The sequence below is a fragment of the Ceratotherium simum genome, chromosome 14, assembly GCF_057802395.1.
Source record: "Ceratotherium simum simum isolate JZ-2026a chromosome 14, ASM5780239v1, whole genome shotgun sequence".
Classification (NCBI taxonomy): Eukaryota; Metazoa; Chordata; class Mammalia; order Perissodactyla; family Rhinocerotidae; genus Ceratotherium; species Ceratotherium simum.
In genome coordinates this window covers 9,982,429-10,000,000 of record NC_141913.1, presented here as the reverse complement: position 1 = coordinate 10,000,000, position 17,572 = coordinate 9,982,429, and the positions used below count along the sequence as shown (strand labels likewise).

The 17,572-nt window shown below is 41.6% G+C and overlaps 1 protein-coding gene across 11 annotated transcripts in view; it reads left to right on the top strand.

Moving 5' to 3' along the window:
- The window catches only part of GREB1L (GREB1 like retinoic acid receptor coactivator), a 264,178-nt gene that overhangs the window by 223,855 nt on the left and 22,751 nt on the right, over positions 1–17,572 (top strand). For all 11 annotated transcript variants that reach the window (XM_087439006.1, XM_087439004.1, XM_087439003.1 and 8 more), the window contains 4 exons: positions 6,879–7,012; positions 9,934–10,273; positions 14,582–14,697; positions 15,358–15,602. In XM_087439006.1, coding sequence (XP_087295132.1) covers positions 6,879–7,012; positions 9,934–10,273; positions 14,582–14,697; positions 15,358–15,602 — 835 coding nt within the window. The remainder of the gene's footprint in view (positions 1–6,878; positions 7,013–9,933; positions 10,274–14,581; positions 14,698–15,357; positions 15,603–17,572) is intronic.

The following is a 17,572-nucleotide window of genomic DNA, read 5'->3' as shown; positions in this document are numbered from 1 at the left end:
TTCCCTCAGTTCTCAATGTTCCAGGGGTGACCCCTACGTGAGCTACGTGTGTCCTTCTGTTGTCGCCTGTTTGCTCTCCCTGTAGGTGCCCAGGGAAGCTGAGTTATGCTCCTGGCCAGCTGTTGTAATGCTCAGCTGCTTGTAGTTGTTGTCTCTTTATTGGCTGTTGGGAGCCCCAACACAGTTGGCTGCAAGTTCTAATATCACATTTGTGTTTCAGTATTTCTTTTAAGTGAGTAGGCCCCCAGCATGGCAGGTTGTTAGGCTCAGGGGCTTACAAATGCTATAAGCCTCCAGCCTTTAGGTCTCTTGTCAGCTCTCTGAGGATTGCAGCTGGGTGGGGCTGGCCTCAGGCACGGGAGCACCCAGTTGTTTCAGGCTTTGGAAGGTGGGGCAAACTCCCTATGTGGGTCTTTGAGAAGCACAAGTCTTCTGCAGCTGATAAGCCCTGCTGCCCACAGGTCCACACACACAGTCAACACAGTCCTGCCCCATGTGCCTGCCCCGATCTCCTGAAGTGGACCCAGTCTCTCCATGGCGGGAGCCCCACACACCCCACCACCGCCCCACACTCTCCACCTGCTCCTTGTGCACCCCCTGCCCCAGTGAAGTGGGCTCAGTTGCCAGGCTGCAGAGAATCCAGTCACCAATCTATGCAGGCCCACAAGTTGCCTGAGGGCTTGTTGTTGTGTGGAGCCAGTCTCTAGGGTGGGCTGCCTGCCCTGGCTGAGCTGGATTAAATTGGTGCTCTAGTGGGTGGGGCAGACCCTGGACTAGCAGGCCCCAGGGAGAACTCCAATGGCCTCTGTGTCAGCCCGCTCACACCAGGCCACAACAATGGCCACCGCCAATGTCCCAGTCCCTGGAGAGGTCTCACCTCTCACTGCAGTGCACTCAGAGCCTATCAGGTGAGTCTCTTTTCACCAAAGCACTGTGCACCTTTCTTTCTGGTGATGTTAGTTTGCTTTCTGAAATGGGTGAGTTCACGCTTGGGCCCTTTAAGAGCCGGTTTTAATTTCTTTGTGAACCAGCTTTTCTGGGGGTACTCTCCAATGTTTCAGTTGCAGGCAAAGTCAGATATTATGCCACTTGTCTCGATTGTGCTGGGTCCACAAAATGCCCACAGTGGGGGCACTCCCTGGCTCAGGGCCCCGCGCCTCCGCGGGGTCTGCATATCTTTGGGCTGCTCCTGGGCGGCCGTGAGGCTGGCAGATTGTGAAGGCGGCGTTTTTTCTCTCCAGAAGGGAGTTTCTGCCTCTTCCACATCAGTTAGGATTGTCCTTTGTTGCAGGAGTTCCTCTTATCCAGTTTTCAGTTCTGTCTCAGGGATAATTTTTCCACCAGTAGTTGTAAATTGGCTGTGTCCGCGGGAGGAGGTGAGTTGAGAGTCTGCTTACGCTGCCATCTTGACTTCTCTCCCTATGGTTATATTTTTAAAAGAATTTTTATCATAGTGATATCTCATGATGTATTTATGGATTAAAGATATACCCAGGATTTATTCAAAATAATTGAGGGGTGATGAGTTATTATATTCTAATTAAAATTTTTAAAAAATCATCCCTATGAAATTGAGATCAACATAGAAAAAAGGTAAAAATATTGAATCTAATTTACAACAACTTCACACACTTAGGGGAGAAGCTCCTAATGATTAGCCTCCTGAAGCCATTGTCCTAAAGGAGGAATAATTGAGAAAAGCAAAGTAATTCAATTAGAAAAATATTATTGAGCATTTGTGGGCTTATGTTAGATCTTTCCAAGAACACACAGAGGACTTATGGTTTAGAGGAGAAAGCAAAGTGTATATCAAAGTCACTCTTATCTAGAGCAGAATAAAACATAGAGAAAACTAGTGGATACCAGCGGCAGGGAGTGAGGGAGGGGGTGAAATTTGTGAAGAGGGTCAAAAGGTACAAACTTACAGTTATAAAATCAGTAAGTCCTGGGGATGTAATGTACAGAATGGTGACCATAGTTAACAATACTGTATTGTGTATTTGCAAGTTGCTAAGAGAGTAGGTCATAAAAGTTCTCCTCACAAGAAAAAAATTGTAACTACATGTGATGATGGATGTTAACTAGACTTATTGTGGTGATCACTTGACAATATATACAAATATTGAATCATTATATGTTTACCTGAAACTAATATAATGTTATATTTCAATTATATCTCAATTTAAAAAAAAGAAAAAAAACACATCATGTTGTATACCTTAAATATATACAATTTTTATTTTCAAAAACAAAACAAAGTAGAATAAGACAATTTCAAAAAATCAAAATGCATGTCTTTGAGAGCACCAGGAGCAGTGACATGGAGGACAGAGCACTGAGGATGGACCTTGAAGGAGAGGAAGGATGGAGCAGACAGATGGGGAGGCAGGCGCTCCTGGCAGCAGATAGCTTGGGCAGGGCCACAGAGGAGGAAGCATCAGGAATTTTTCAGAGAACACTTAACAGGATGCAAAAGAAACGTGGAAATACATATGGAGGCTTTGAGGGCCAGGCTGGCAAAGTTTACACTTATTACACAGGCATTAACAATTTTTTAGCAAGGGCATAGTATTATTAGAAATATTACCAAAATATACATATTTCTTTTATTTTTTACATTAACAATGTAAATGTGCAGCTTGATGAATTTTCACAAACTGAACACAGCCATGGGACCAGCACCTAGGTGAAGAAATAGAACCTTACCACACCACCCAGAAGCCAGGCATGCCTCACCAAAGGGAAACACCATTCTGGCCTCTTACACCATAGGGTATAATTTGTATATACTGAGGAATGATCACCATAATAAGTTTAATTAATGTCCATCACCTCACATAGTTACAGGATTTTTTTTTCTTGTGATGAGAACTTTTAAGATCTCCTCTCTTAGCAACTTTCAAATATACAATACAGTATTATTAACTATGGTCACCATGCTGTACATTACACCCTCATGACTTAGTTTATAACTGGAGTTTGTACGTTTTGACCACCTTCACCCATTTTGCTGTCCCCTCCCCCTACCTCTGACAACTATCAATCTGTTCTCTGTATCTATGAGCTTGGTGTTTTCTTTATTTGTTTCATTTTTTAGATTCTACATATAGGTGAGATCGTATGGTATTTGTCTATCTCTGTCTGACTTATTTCACTTAGCGTAATGCCCTCAAGGTCCATCCATGTTGTTGCAAATGGCAAGATTTCACGGCCAAATAATATTCCATTGTAAATATATACCACGTCTTCTTTATCCATTCATCCATCAGTGGACACTTACATTGTTTCCATATCTTGGCAAATGTAAATAACGCTGCAATGAACATGGGGTACATATATCTTTTCGAGTTAGTGTTTTCATTTCATAAATACCCAGAAGTAGACTTGCTGGATCATATGGTAGCTCTATTTTTAATTTCTTGAGGAACCTCCATACTGTTTTTCATAATGGATGCACCAATTTACATTTGGGGAAAGACTTTTTCTAAGAGAAGGGGCATTTTCGCCAAAGACATAGGGATTTGATAAATGATGTGATTTGTGATACTTAGAACATATCTTGCTTTAGAGTAACATCATTCAGAGTTTCGTAACTTGTATTTTAAAGGATGGTCCCATTAACTTCTATTACAACTTTTGTAATACTTACAAAACCACAGTTACAACTTAATGCAAATACAACAGATTGAGGAAATTATTCACTTCTAATTCTTATTTTTAGTCCTTCTAGTTCTTAAAACCCATACTGGTTCCACCTGATCACAAGCCATCTATTTAACAACCTGCCCTATAATTTTGCTAAGAAAAAAGAGAAATCAAAATGAGGACAAGTGGATGCATCCTACCCAGCAAGTTATAATGCTGCATCAGGAAAAGGAACAGGCTTGGAGTAGGATTTTATACTTTCCCAAAGAAACAGGACCAAGGGTGAGAAGGAATGTGAAGACCAAGTACATATAAGATAAAGCTTTTCCACTGACTCTGTGCCATCAGTCCAGATGAGGAGGGAAACTCAGATGAATGACTTTTTTCATCCTGAAATGACTTATTTGACGCCACTATCCAAAACACAACCAAGAACCCAGAAAGAAATGAGCAAACCAATAAACAATAGATATCTCTCACTGTATGCTCTAAGGCTCCAGTATTCATGAGAACATACTCTGGTCCTGTTGTAAAGCATATTTATTCTTAAATGAGACCCTGTTCCAACAAGCAGGATTAACTGGTTTGGGGGGCGGGGCTCAAAAAATTAAAAGCTGTCAATTAAATACCACTTTATTTTTACCATATAGACCTTATAAATCACACAATTGCTCATCTCTTTGGATGGGTTGCTAAAAAACTCAGAACCAAATTTGTACCCCACTTCTAAAAAAATGTTCCGAAACTCCTGGTATGCATTTTTGAGAGTACTAACTTTATCCCTGGCCCAATCTTATTTCTCTTACCCTTGCTTCTTCTTCCTCTGATTGCCTAATTTATTTTTATCTTATTATACATTTTAAGCTGCTGTATTACCTTTATGAAATGAGTTGGAGAGTTTTTAAAGAAAAATGTCAGTACATAATAAATAACAAATAAGAGACTAAAATGCATAGGCAACATGACAGCAAAAAGAAATGACTGTGAAAAATTAATGTAGAAAAGAGGAGAAAAAACTATTTTAAAAAGCAGATACTTGAACTTAAAAAGCTTATTTAGTATTCTGAAGCTACTTAGTTTAAGGACATGCAAGCAGTTTGTTGCACATCTCAGGATCCTCTGAGTGATCACATCCCAAAATAGTTATTCATTTTCACAGTGAGGACTGAGTCATCAAGATGGGGGATAGATTAAAGACTGTGTATTCTGTTTAAAAAGGGATAAGAGTATATATTCCATTTTAAAAATGAATTTTGTTTGTCAAAGGATAACTTTTTATGAATTACCATCATTATGATGTCAAAAAAGTTAAGTTTTCTGTAATAGAGGAGTTTTTGAGTTTGTCGATCTCCAAAGAGTTCTATAGATAACATATGTATCAGTACAGAGAGCTGCTTCAAGAGGGAAAAAAATAGACCTTGTGACTCTACTGGCCTAAAAAATACTATTCCTCAGAAAATGTCTGAACAAAAGAAAGAGAAAACAAGCCATCTATGTAGTTACCATCTGCCTTAAAGCATGTCAACATGCCACTCATCACATATTAAGTTCATTTGAAGTGAAAAGAAATTTCAGCTAGTGCCTCAGAGATGATTGTAGAGTTGGTATCAGGTTATAAAGTGAAACACAGTATTTTTTCAGCTTTATCAAGATATAATTGACAAGATTGTAAGATATTTAAAGTGTACTTCATGATGATTTGATACATGTAGACATTGGGAAAGGATTCTTCCCATCTAGTTAATTAACATATCCATCACCTCACGTATTTATATATATATATTTTGTTGTTGTTGTTGTTTTTGCTGAGAACATTTAAGTTTTACTCTCTTAGCAAATTTCAATTATACAATACAGCGCTATCAACTGTAGTCACCATGTTATACATTAGATCCTCAGACCTTATTCCTCTCATAGCTGAAAGTTTGTACCCTTTACCAGCCTATCCCTACTTCCCCCAACCCCCAGCCCCTGGTCACCACTTTTCTGCTTTCTGTTTCTATGAGTTTGACTTTTTTTGTGTTTTTTCCAGATTCCATGTAGAAGTGATAGTATGCAGTATTTGTCTTTCTCTATCTGGCTTATTTCACTTAGTATAATGTCCTCAAAGTCCATCCATGTTGTCACAAGTGGCAGGATTTCTTTCTTTCTTACGGCTGAATAATATTCCATTGTGTGTGTATATATATATAACACACCTTTTTTATCCATTCATCCATTGATGGACATTGGGATTGTTTCCATATCTTGGCTGCTGTGACTAATGCTGCAATAAACATGGGAATGCAGATATCTCTTCGATATACTGTTTTCATTTCTGTTGAATGTGTACTCAGAAGTGGAATTGCTGGATCATATGGTAGTTCTATTTTTAATTTCTTGAGGAGTCTCCGTACTGTTTCCATAGTGGCTGCACCAATTTACATTCCACCAGCAGTGTACAAGGGTTCCCTTTTCTCTACATCCACACCAACACTTATCTCTTGTCTTCTTTTTAATTATTTTATTGAGATCACATTCGTTTATACTTTTGTCTTTTTGATGATAGCCATTCTAACAGGTGTGAAGTGATACCTCATTGTGGTTTTGATTTGCATTTCCCTGATGATTAGTGATGTTGAGCATCTTTTCATGTACCTGTTGGCTATTTGTAAGTCTTCTTTAGAAAAATGTCTCTTCACGGGGCCGGCCCTGTGGCTTGGTGGTTAAGTGCGCGCGCTGCGATGCTGGTGGCCCGGGTTCGGATCCCGGGTGCGCATCGAGGCACTACTTCTCCGTTCATCCTGAGGCCGAGTCCCACATACAGCAACTAGAAGGATGTGCAGCTACGACACACAACTATCCACTGGGGCTTTGGGGGGAAAAATAAAATAAAATAAAATCTTTAAAAAAAAAAAAAAAGAAAAATGTCTCTTCAGTTCCTTAGCCCATTTTTTAATCAGATTGTTTGTTTTTTTTTTTGCTGTTGATTTGTATGAGTTCTTTATATATTTTGGATTTTAACTCCTTTTCAGATATATGATTTGCAGATATCTTCTCCCATTCTGTAGGTTGCCTTTTCGTGTTGTTGATGGCGTCTTTTGCTGCACAGAAGCTTTTTAGTTTGATGTAGCCCCACTTGTTTATTCACAATTTTTTTTAACCCTCCAGGATATAACCTGGATCTTTCCTCCTAAAAAACAAGACGCATTGTATCCTGTCCTCACTGGATTTTGCTCTGTGTTTTGAATCAGGAGGACATGAGCTGCGAGGAGAAGCTGTACTTCGGCTTGAATGAGTACAGTAAGTCTCTACAGTGGGGAATCACAAGCCCACTTCTGAGATGTGACGAGACTTTTGAAAAAATGGTGAACACGCTCTTGGAGAGGTAAAGAAGGACCTTCAACCTTTTCTTTAGCTGTACTTGCATATCTAGAATAGCCAAAAGTCTTTTGTGTCAGTGTCACAGGGAGTTTGGTGGAGCCCAGGCTGTGCAGATGACATGCAAAGGCAGAATAAAAAGAGCCTTTCCTAAGATGACCTTTTACTCATATGAGTTTTCTGTGATCCTCCTAGACCAACAAAGGAAACCAGCGACCCAGAGTGGGACGTAGAACCACTTTCCGTGCTTTGAATTGTCTCCCAAGCATGTTCATTGCTACCACCAGGAGATAACACGGGCAGAGAGGGATTTGCTTATTAGAGACCATTCCTCTGAGGTCTGGCCTCCTCCACCATACACCCTACACTTTTACATGTTTTCTTCTCTTCTCCTCTGTCCACCACAGGCAAGTACCCTTACATGACTGGGTAAAAACTAAATTTTACTTTGAGAGTTTGGAGTATAGACTGGAGAAAATTAAGGAACAATCAGATCATTTCAGTGAGTGCCCCTCCTCCAGGCCCTGACCTGAGGAGTTAAGTATCATGATTCTTCTATCTCCTCTGCTTTCTTTTTATCCCCCAGTTCCAGATCAAACTCTGGAAGAGTAAATGTTTTTCCTATTTTTCCCTCTCTGACCTTGAACCATAGACTCCAAGAGTAGGTAGAGGCATTAGAATTTACGTAACCTAAGAGAGATTCCTCTCTGTCCTCCACTACAGTATTCTGTTTGATCATCCAATGATTTGGGGGCAAATGGGCTGTATTTGATGAGGCATATTCCACGTTTTAGGAGCTCTACTTCTTAAAACTGGCTCCAATTGATCACAAGCCACCTATTTAACAACGCTGCCCTATAATTTTGCTAAGAAAAAAGACAGAAAAATCGAAATGAGGACAGGTGGATGCATCCTATCCAGCAGTTATAATGTTGCATTGGGAAAAAGAGCAGGCTTGGAGTAGGATTTTATATTTTTGCAGCTGTTGGATTTGAGAAGACTTAACTGACACTGAGAATTAATCCTTTCATAGCACATGTGATCTTAGATTTCCAAAATCCCCCCTGAGTCTCTGCTTTAAGTATTTCCCACTCACCTGTTCCTCTGCCAGCTTGGAAAGTATCTTTCCTTCCAGTAACATCATTCAGTTTCATAACTCATATTTTAATGGATGATCCCATCAGCTTCCATACAACTTTTGTAATACTTACAAAACTACAATTACATTTTAATGCAAATATAATATGTTGGACTTCTAAATTCATATTTCTTTCAGAGTGTGAAACGTAAATACCTGTATATCAAAGTTAGCATTTGTTCTAACTTTGGCTTTCCTACATGGCCCAGCAAAATATTAAGCTTTAAACATGGATCATCTGTGCTTACTTCCTCCAACCCAGTCACCACAAGCTAATAATAGCTATGAGTTTTTGAACGCTTGAAGGGACTGACCCAGGATTGATGAACTGAAGGATTTCTTCACTTTTCCCCAATCTACTAAATCATTGCAACGTAGGAAGACATTGTCAGAGACCTGAATGAAATCTAGACCTAGCTCTGTCTCTGACCAGTTGGATGATCTTGGGCAACTAGCTGAATTTCTCTCAGGCTCTTAACTCATTCTCCTTCTATGAGACGGTGGAGTGGTCAGCATCTGGGGCATCTATGGGCCTTTCCAGCTCTAAAGTACTTCAAAACCGCACTCTGCATTTGATGACCCTAATTGGTTTTTGACCCTGGGATTTTCTGTGCAAGGCCGGTGGATCCCTTGTTTCACTTTAAATAGAATTATGAAGTGGAACAAAGGTGAAATCCCCCATTAGCCTATCCAGCTGCTGGGTGACAGCACGTGCTGCTGGCTGGCCACCAGAAAGAAAGTTCACAGACTCACCCTCATTTTGCTGGCTCCGCGAGAGGCTTGGCCGTCTTGGGCCTGGGGCCTCTATTTCCCAGTGACTACTTTTTTGACCAGCAGCTCCTCATGCCTGCAAGCAGGTCCTCTTTACCCATTTGTACTCATTTGTCAGCAGGCCTGGCTTTCTGAAGAATAGCACATAAATGAGAGATTTATTTTCTGTCTGCTCTGTAAATGTAAAAACTGCCAATTTGAACAAAGTGATTCTCTTACCTGGCAGTCCAGGTTGGGAGCAGAGGGGGTTGGGATGAGGCAAGGACATTTGCCAAGCTCCCTTGACTGAACAGGGGCTCCGGTGATAGGAGGCCATACCACTAGAGGGTGCTATTTCTCCATTCAGCTCCAAGTTTTCTCAGCACCAAGGGCACATCTTATGGGAAGATATCATTATTGCTGTCTTTGGGGCTGACCTCAAATTAGTAATCATAATTACTCTTTTTATGTCTGATAATCCACAGGCATGACATTAATGTCTCAGTTTCCTTTACTGTAGTCGTAAGTATCAGAGAAATAAGTCGCCAAGGCCACCATTCTAACCCAATGCCACCAGCAAGAGGTTAGGATCCAGGAATGATCCATTATGACTCTATCGACGATTAACCTGACTAAACCAGTGCTTCTCAAAATTTACTGTGCACATGGATCACCTGGGGATCTTGTCAAGCTGAGGATTCTGATTCCATCCATCTGGGGTGGGAGGATTTGGCATTTCTAACAAGCTCCCAGGTGGCACTGCTGCTGGGCCATAGACCACACTCAGAGAAGCGAGGGTCGCTAGACCATCCCTCAACCTCTTTAACTTGCTATACCTATCTCGGCAGGTTCTGACTGACAGGTGTTGGAAGCTCAACTTTTCCTTCTAGTGATGTGGGCTCCAGGGTCATTCTTGAGCCAAGCCCAGCACTGAGCAGTGACCCTTTCCCGCCATGCGTGGTCTGCATTCTTACCGCACAGACCTTGCTGTCCCAGCTGGTCCTGCTGCCCGAATGCTAGCTCCCTGTGTTCTGTTGAAGGTACCCCAGGCTGCACAGCATGGTCGTCCGCTGCTACCTTCTCATCCAGCAGTACTCGGAGGCTCTGATGGCTCTCACCACCATGGCGTCACTCCGAGACCACAGCACACCAGAAACACTCAGCATTATGGATGACCTCATCAGCTCCCCAGGAAAAACCAAAAGTGGGAGGGGACACATGCTCATTATCAGGGTGCCCTCCGTGCAGCTGGCAATGTTAGCCAAGGAGCGGCTGCAGGAGGTGCGCGACAAGCTGGGGCTGCAGTACCGCTTTGAGATCATCCTTGGGAACCCTGCCTCTGAACTCAATGTTGCAACGCACTTTGTGGCACGATTAAAGGTTAGCAATGGATAGACATTTCTCCTTCAAAATACCATTTGTTTCTGTTTTCTAGGAATCCTACATAGGTGGCCCAGAGGCCTGAGTTTAATTGAGTTTTGCACATAGGTCTATTTGATCTTCATGACAATGTTAAGGCTAAACTAAGGGACACGTTCACTTTCCTAATTGGAACCAGTCCAATAAGATTCTGTCAAGCCCCCTTCTTAGCATGTGCTTGCAGTTGGTGTTCCACGCTCTCCAACTGCAGGTGCAAAATTGAGATCACCCAGTTTCACCTCATATTTATTGACCTTGTTCGAAATGCATCTAGCCCACAGCCATCTGTTTTCTCAGAAACAAAAGGTAAGTTGTTCTGCCAGACCTCTGTGGGATACACCTTTAAGTATCATCAATTCACTAATTCTTTTCTGTCCATCCCGGCTGGCTGGCAGCTCATGTCTAGAGTCGGTGAAGTATTCTGTTTTATCCTCAGTATTCATATAGAATGCCCTCTTGCATGTGGATTCTTCAAGTTTGTTTTTTCTTTTTACCTGATTTGACCCTCAGCCCCAGGCTTGGGCTGGACTGAGACTTACCCAAGCATCCTACAGAGGGATTTAGTGCATGAGCCAGCCCACTGCCCCTCTGCACAGCCAGAGACTGATTGGTTCTCCTAAACCCCTCCTGTTAGGCATGGGCGGGGCAGAATTCTTAAATCAACTAACCTAACTCCCTACCTTACGCTCTGCTCAGGTTTTTCTGGGGACTTTTATAATCCAATGGGCCCTAGCCATTAGAAAGCATTCAATTGGGCCGGCCCCGTGGCTTAGTGGTTAAGTGTGCGCGCTCCGCTGCTGGCGGCCTGGGTTCGGATCCCGGGCGCGCACCGATGTACTGCTTCTCCGGCCATGCTGAGGCCGCGTCCCACATACATCAACTAGAAGGATGTGCAGCTATGACATACAACTATCTACTGGGGCTTTGGGGGGTGGAATAAATAAATAAAATCTTTAAAAAAAAAAAAAAAGAAAGCATTCAATAAAATACCTGCATACATGTAAGTAGGGTACTTTGTGTCTGAGTCAGACTGACATGGTATCTGCACCCTGCACACTAAGTACTGAGCTAAATTGGGTTAAGAAAAATCCAATTTGACACAAATTTCATGAAAAGAAAGCACACAGTCTTGGAGGATTTGCATTTCCATGCTGGGCTGCAGTTTCTCATCTGCAAAATGAGAGTTGGACTGTATGATCTCTAAGAGCTCTAAAGCATTTTGCAAATGCAAACCTTTTATTGTATTCTATTACCTAGCCTAAATTGAATAACCCAAACTGCAAACAAAATATTTTGTATTAGCTTGATAAGCAACTGGAACAAATAAATCTGCCTACAAATAGAAACTCCTATATTTAGTGGAAGTCGTGTCATTTATATTTCATATGTAGATATAATGTTCACAATTTTAATTTATAGTCATAGACCACATTACAACAGAATTCCTAGGATGAATAACAAATAAGAGTCCTGAAACTCTTCTTACATTATAACTCATTGAGACATAAGTCTTGAGACAACTTGAATAATGCTAATGATGAAGAATCTTGAAAAGCAATAATCAGTGCCGCTCTGTGAAGTCACACACCTCCTGCAGGGAGATGGTCTAAAGGCTGTGAGGCTGCAGGGTCTTAGGTCTCCATTGACACTGGTCACGTGTAGCTACTTATAGAGTCTTAGGTCATTTGTTCAGACGCTTCAGAAGTGCCGATCACTAAGTCAGTATAAATCAGTGGGTCCTAAATAATTTGCCCATCTGGGCCATAGTTTGAAAACCACAGTCAAGACCTGAGGTTCTTAACCTGGCTGATAGCATATCGGAATCACGTTCAGGGCTTTTAGAGGGTGATTGGTCTGTGCAGCTGCTGTTCTGAGAGCCTGCCATACATGAAGGGGGTCTCAAGTAATTGCTTCTCAAAGCAGTTGTATCTCAATTTATATGAGTAGCTGCCAGGCACCAACCACGCAAGAGATTTCCATATTCTTAAAACCACTGGATCCCATCAGTCTATCCTGCTTATACTCTCTATTTGAGTGGAAGTGAAACTATGAAATCCTGTTGAAATGTTCACATCCTAAGCAAGACTGCTGCTTGCCGAGTGGTCTCTGCTTCACCTGTTTATTTCTAAGCTACCAACTTCCTTTACCACTGACAAGTTGGCATGGGTGTGCCTTTTACCTCTAATTTTGGGTAAAATCCAGTGCCTCTTCTGCTATTAGATGGCCTTATTCTTGTGCTTACCTCCAATTATCCTGTTAGGTATTGGGGTTAACTTAGAAGTCTTAGAAAGAGTGACAAGCACTTTGGAAGGATACCAGGTTTAAATCTAAATAAATCGGTTCCTCCAGAAGGCCTGTGAAGCTTTCATTAGATTTCCGTGGCCTTGAGCCCCATACTATTCTTGAACTCCCCCCTACCCAGTCTTTTGTATTGTCTTAAATGCTTCTGCAGTAAAATCATCCTGAGGGCCTGGTTGATCCATAGAAGAACTGTAGCCATCATTCATCAGAAGTAGCAATGTGACAGAAGAGGATTTTATAGTGGGATTGGCTAGCTCTCCTTGGTCAAGAGTTAAAGAGATTTGTTTAATAATCTTTTGAAAATAAATCTCCTTGTGGAGTATAACATAATATCTGTTATCATTATAACCCAGCCTCATTAAGATTGGTGGAACCGTGACCTATGGATGGTTTCTGGGAGATAAAATATATTTAGGGAGAACCCCAATGTCAGGGATATCATGAGTCCAATGTGAAGGCAGTAAGTAAAATGGTTCCTATTTCCAGAATTGTTTGCTTTAAATCAGATAATGTTATGGTTCCCTCTAACATGAAAATGTATAGAAAACTGAATTTTTGTAAAGAAACTTTCTTCTAATATTTTAAAAAAGCTTTTTGACAGATTGATTTTCTAAGACATGGAAAGTCTCTCAAACTTGTAAACAGTTATGTAGATCCATTGAATTATCATTGTTTACAAATTATCAAAAAATTGGGCAACAAGGTTAAGGTTCTTCCATTTTTACAAATTATATACATTTTACTTGAAGTAATTGTGGGTATATTTATTTCTAAAGACTGGTTTTTCTAGACATCAACAAATCATTAATCAAACTCTATTATATTATATTCTTGCCTGGTAGATTTCTTTTTATCCCATTTTGTGTTTAGCAAAGGAAGTACAAGTCTATATTTTAAAATAAATTTGTATCCATTACTTAACACCTCACTTCTTAGTCCTTGTTCCATAAGGGAACAGAATGTCAGTTATTTATCAGAAACGTCAGTTCATTTCTTATAACTCCTGCAAGAAAGTGCATATAAAGCATCGTTAGATGCTACACACTTTATGATGTGTACTTAAAAATGGCCTACTTAAAATGGTCTTATCTACTTAAAAACGGTCTATTTCCTTTTGGCTCTAAAATAGAAAAATCTATAAGATCCTGTCACTTTTCAACATCTTACAAGATGATGGGATTTTTTCCTTTTCATTGATATAATCGTGTTTTCAAGACTGACGTTCCACTTATTAAAGATATACGTATATGTGTGTATGTATATACGTGTTAAGATATATGAGAAGTTGATGCTTAATAGATTCCTTGTAAAACCGTGAGCTAATTGCATTACTCCTTCCAAGTAAGGGGCCGGTTTTTTCCTTGGTCCAGGTTTCATTATATTTTTAACCTTCTTGAGAGAGACTCTTTGGGGCCCTAAGCCAATAATTACTTATCAATTATTTTGAAAGTCAATAAAGGGAGAAAGAGGAAAAATAACCACCAGGGGTGGCTAATTTCATGATTTTCTTTGTGACAATGTCTTCATGGAGTGTTGTTGAGATTCCTTCATTAGTCATTTGCAACTGAAACTGTCTTTTTCAATCAGTCCGAAGAGTCTGTCCATTATATGAAGAAAGAATATTTAAGAGCCTTAAGTCAGGTAGTTTAACCAGGATCTCTGTAAGGTCTGCATCACTGGTGGGATAGTTCACATTCTTTGTCTCTGGCCTGTGTGGCTAATGCGTGATGTATACCAAGACTTCCTACTTTATCCTACCGAGATAAAAACTAAAGGCCACATTCTTCTAGAAGTGGTTTGTGTATGCTTTTTAGTGGCAATTAAAATATATGTAGACACACACACACACACTTACTGGAAGTCATTAAGCACAAGTTTATAAAATCTGGAAAATCTTTAAACCTATAAAACCTTTAAAAAGGTGGAAACAAGTGGTTTTAATTTTATCATATGGGTCCCTTTCTACAGACTTGGAGAGGAAATGAACCAGAAGAGTGGATCCCTCGGACATACCAAGATTTAGAAGGTCTGCCTTGTATTGTGATATTAACTGGCAAAGATCCTCTTGGAGAAACCTTTCCCAGGTAGTGTGAATCATTAGTTCTCATTTTTCATTAGTTGCCCGCTGAGCTGATGGTTAAAACTTGGCTGACACTTATCCATTTTGTTCATTTGGTAAGTGAGAATTGTTTTATTCAAGGATGTAAGAAATTTAGACTTCCTGGATTCTTTCTTTTGACTTTCCAGAGATCACCTAGCAATTTGGGGAATGGAAGAAAGCTACAGTTAAGAAGGTTCTATGCATCAAAGCAGGGAAGCCAGAGAGGCAGAGAGGAGAAGCACCTGCCCCAAACGAGGATTTTTTTGGATGAAGTGTCTCTGTTAATCTGCTGTTCCCACTCCCTCAAGGATCTAGGGCCTGTAGATTGGAAGGCAACAACAACAATAATAATAGCAGTAATTGAATGCTTACTGTATAAATGCTTAACATGTGTCATGCCATCCATTCCTTACAATAACCATATAAGTCCCTGTCATTTTCTCTATTTTATATGTGGAGAAAATGAAGCAACTAGCCCAAGGTTATAACAGCTAGGAGGTGGCAGAGCTGAGGTTTAAATCAAGATTACCCAGCACTGAAACCCATGGTTTTACCTGCTTCGATACATCCAGCTATCCAGGCACACACAAACCCTGCACACACGGCCAGATGGCTCACCAGACACACCATTGCTTTTGTGCAGGTCTTTGAAGTACTGTGACCTCCGGTTAATTGATTCGAGCTATTTAACTCGCACGGCCTTGGAGCAGGAGGTGGGTCTGGCATGCTGCTATGTCTCAAAAGAGGTCATCCGGGGGCCTGCTGTTGCCCTGGACCTTAGTGGGAAGGAGCAGGAGAGAGCCACAGTCAGCGAGAACGACTCTGACGAGCTGCTGATCGACCTGGAGAGGCCCCAGAGCAACAGCAGTGCTGTCACCGGAACCTCAGGTCAGTGCTCTCTTTTCTCTCTCAAGGGATGAGAGACAGGAGTGAGGAGGGAGGTAGACGTGCAGAAGGCAGAGGCCCTTACTAACACCCCTCAAGGCTTTCAGAACAGCATTTGGTGACTCAGACATCCTGTCCAGACCTCAGTTCCTCAGGAGAGAGACTTGGAAAACATGACTGTTAACAGCACAAAATACCTCTCTGGGGAAACATTAATGAAGAGCTTGGTAAAAGGCTAAATATAATAAATAAATTTTATGAGCCCCAGCCTGCCACATTTTCCCTAGTCTTTCCAACCCTAATCATCTCATGGATATTAGGAATCTGATATTTGCACAAAGGCCCTCTTTTCCTTCTAGATCCTGAAGCTGTAAGTTGTGCTAATTGGCTTAGTACCTGGCGCAAAGTGTTTGTCTGAATGAATGAATGACTTTTCTCAGTACTTACGGCAAGTGTTTGTATACTGAAGGCTGCTCTGGGGCCGCTGGCTGACTGTGATGATCTACCCCCAGCCTGCCAGCCCCTCCCTTGTAGTGTTACTGTATGGCCTGTGCCAGTGCCTGATGAATTTTCTTCTAAGTTGTATTACAGTAAATGCAGCACTATTAAAATTTTTTTCTGATTATAAAAGTAATAAAGCCTAATATAGAAAACTCAGAGAATGTAATGAAGTATAAAGAAGAGATTGAAAATGAAAACTCATGACCCGAGGTAACTACCATGAAGGTTCCTTCTTGCACACAGTTCCCTTCTTTCGTCACTATGACACATACACGCAAACACACACAATTTCATGTCTGAAAGCAGCACTGGTCTTTCTGTTCATTCTGTCAGCCGCTGTTGGATGGCTCCCTGTGGGAACTGAAGAGGCCGTTATCTTTGGGTTTTCTGTCTTTCCATAGTGACCCTCAATAGCTCGCCTAGTGGTTAAGATTTGGCCATGAGTACCACTCTCACCACCGTGGCCCGGGGTTCGTTTCCTGGTCAGGGAACCACACCACCTGTCTGTCGGTTGTCATATTGTGGCAGCTGCATGTTGCTGTGATGCTGAAAGCAATGCCACCGGTATTTCCAATACCACTTCTGAAAAAACTGGCCATGAAAACCCTATGAATAGCAGCAGAGCATTGTCTACTATAGTGCCGGAAGGTTCGAGAGGATGGCAGGCAGGGTTCTGATCTGCTATACACAGGGTCTCTAGGAGTTGGAATCATGGCACTAACAAAACAAATAGTGACCCTCAGCCTGGAAGAGCATGAGGACTGTCCTTCTATTGGGTATGCCCAGCCACTCCCCCTCAGCCAGGGGTCAAGGTTGTACCTCCCTTCACCCCCCCCTCCACAGGGTCTCCGAGACCAGTTCAGAATAACAGCGAGTAGTAAAGGGTAACAGAAGGGAGGGGGAAATATCACATCTAGAAGCTTTTGGATACCAGCATGGAGTTCATCTTCCTTCCTGTGGCTCTTTAATCAGACCCCCTCCTTTCCCTGCATTTCTAGAGCTGCCCCATAAGGCTCACACATTCTTGGCCTTGCTCTAACTCACACAAAGGAGATGGTTTGCCTTCTGCTGTTTAGAGTTTCCCTTCCTTCAGGGACAACCTGACCTGGGGGCTGTGCTCACACCACTGAGCACACATCCCCCAACCTTGAGCTGACGTTGAGGATCCTCAGGGAGGCTTACTGCCCAAAGTGCATAGGCATGTGGACTCAGGGTCTGGGCTGTGAAGAGAGAGGCAAGCCCTCATACAAGATGGAAAGACACACAAGTCAGATGAGCAAGTGGACTGACTTGGTTTCTATGACCTCTAGTTATTAGCCATTCATCTAGGATCTTCCTGGTTGGGATTTGACCTACATGCCTGGGAAGCACCAATCTGAGCCCAGAGAGGGACTTCAGTACTGAACATAATGAACTTTTGGGATGTCCTCAAACCAAAGAGTGGCTGATCTGTTAGGGGGAAAAACATATTT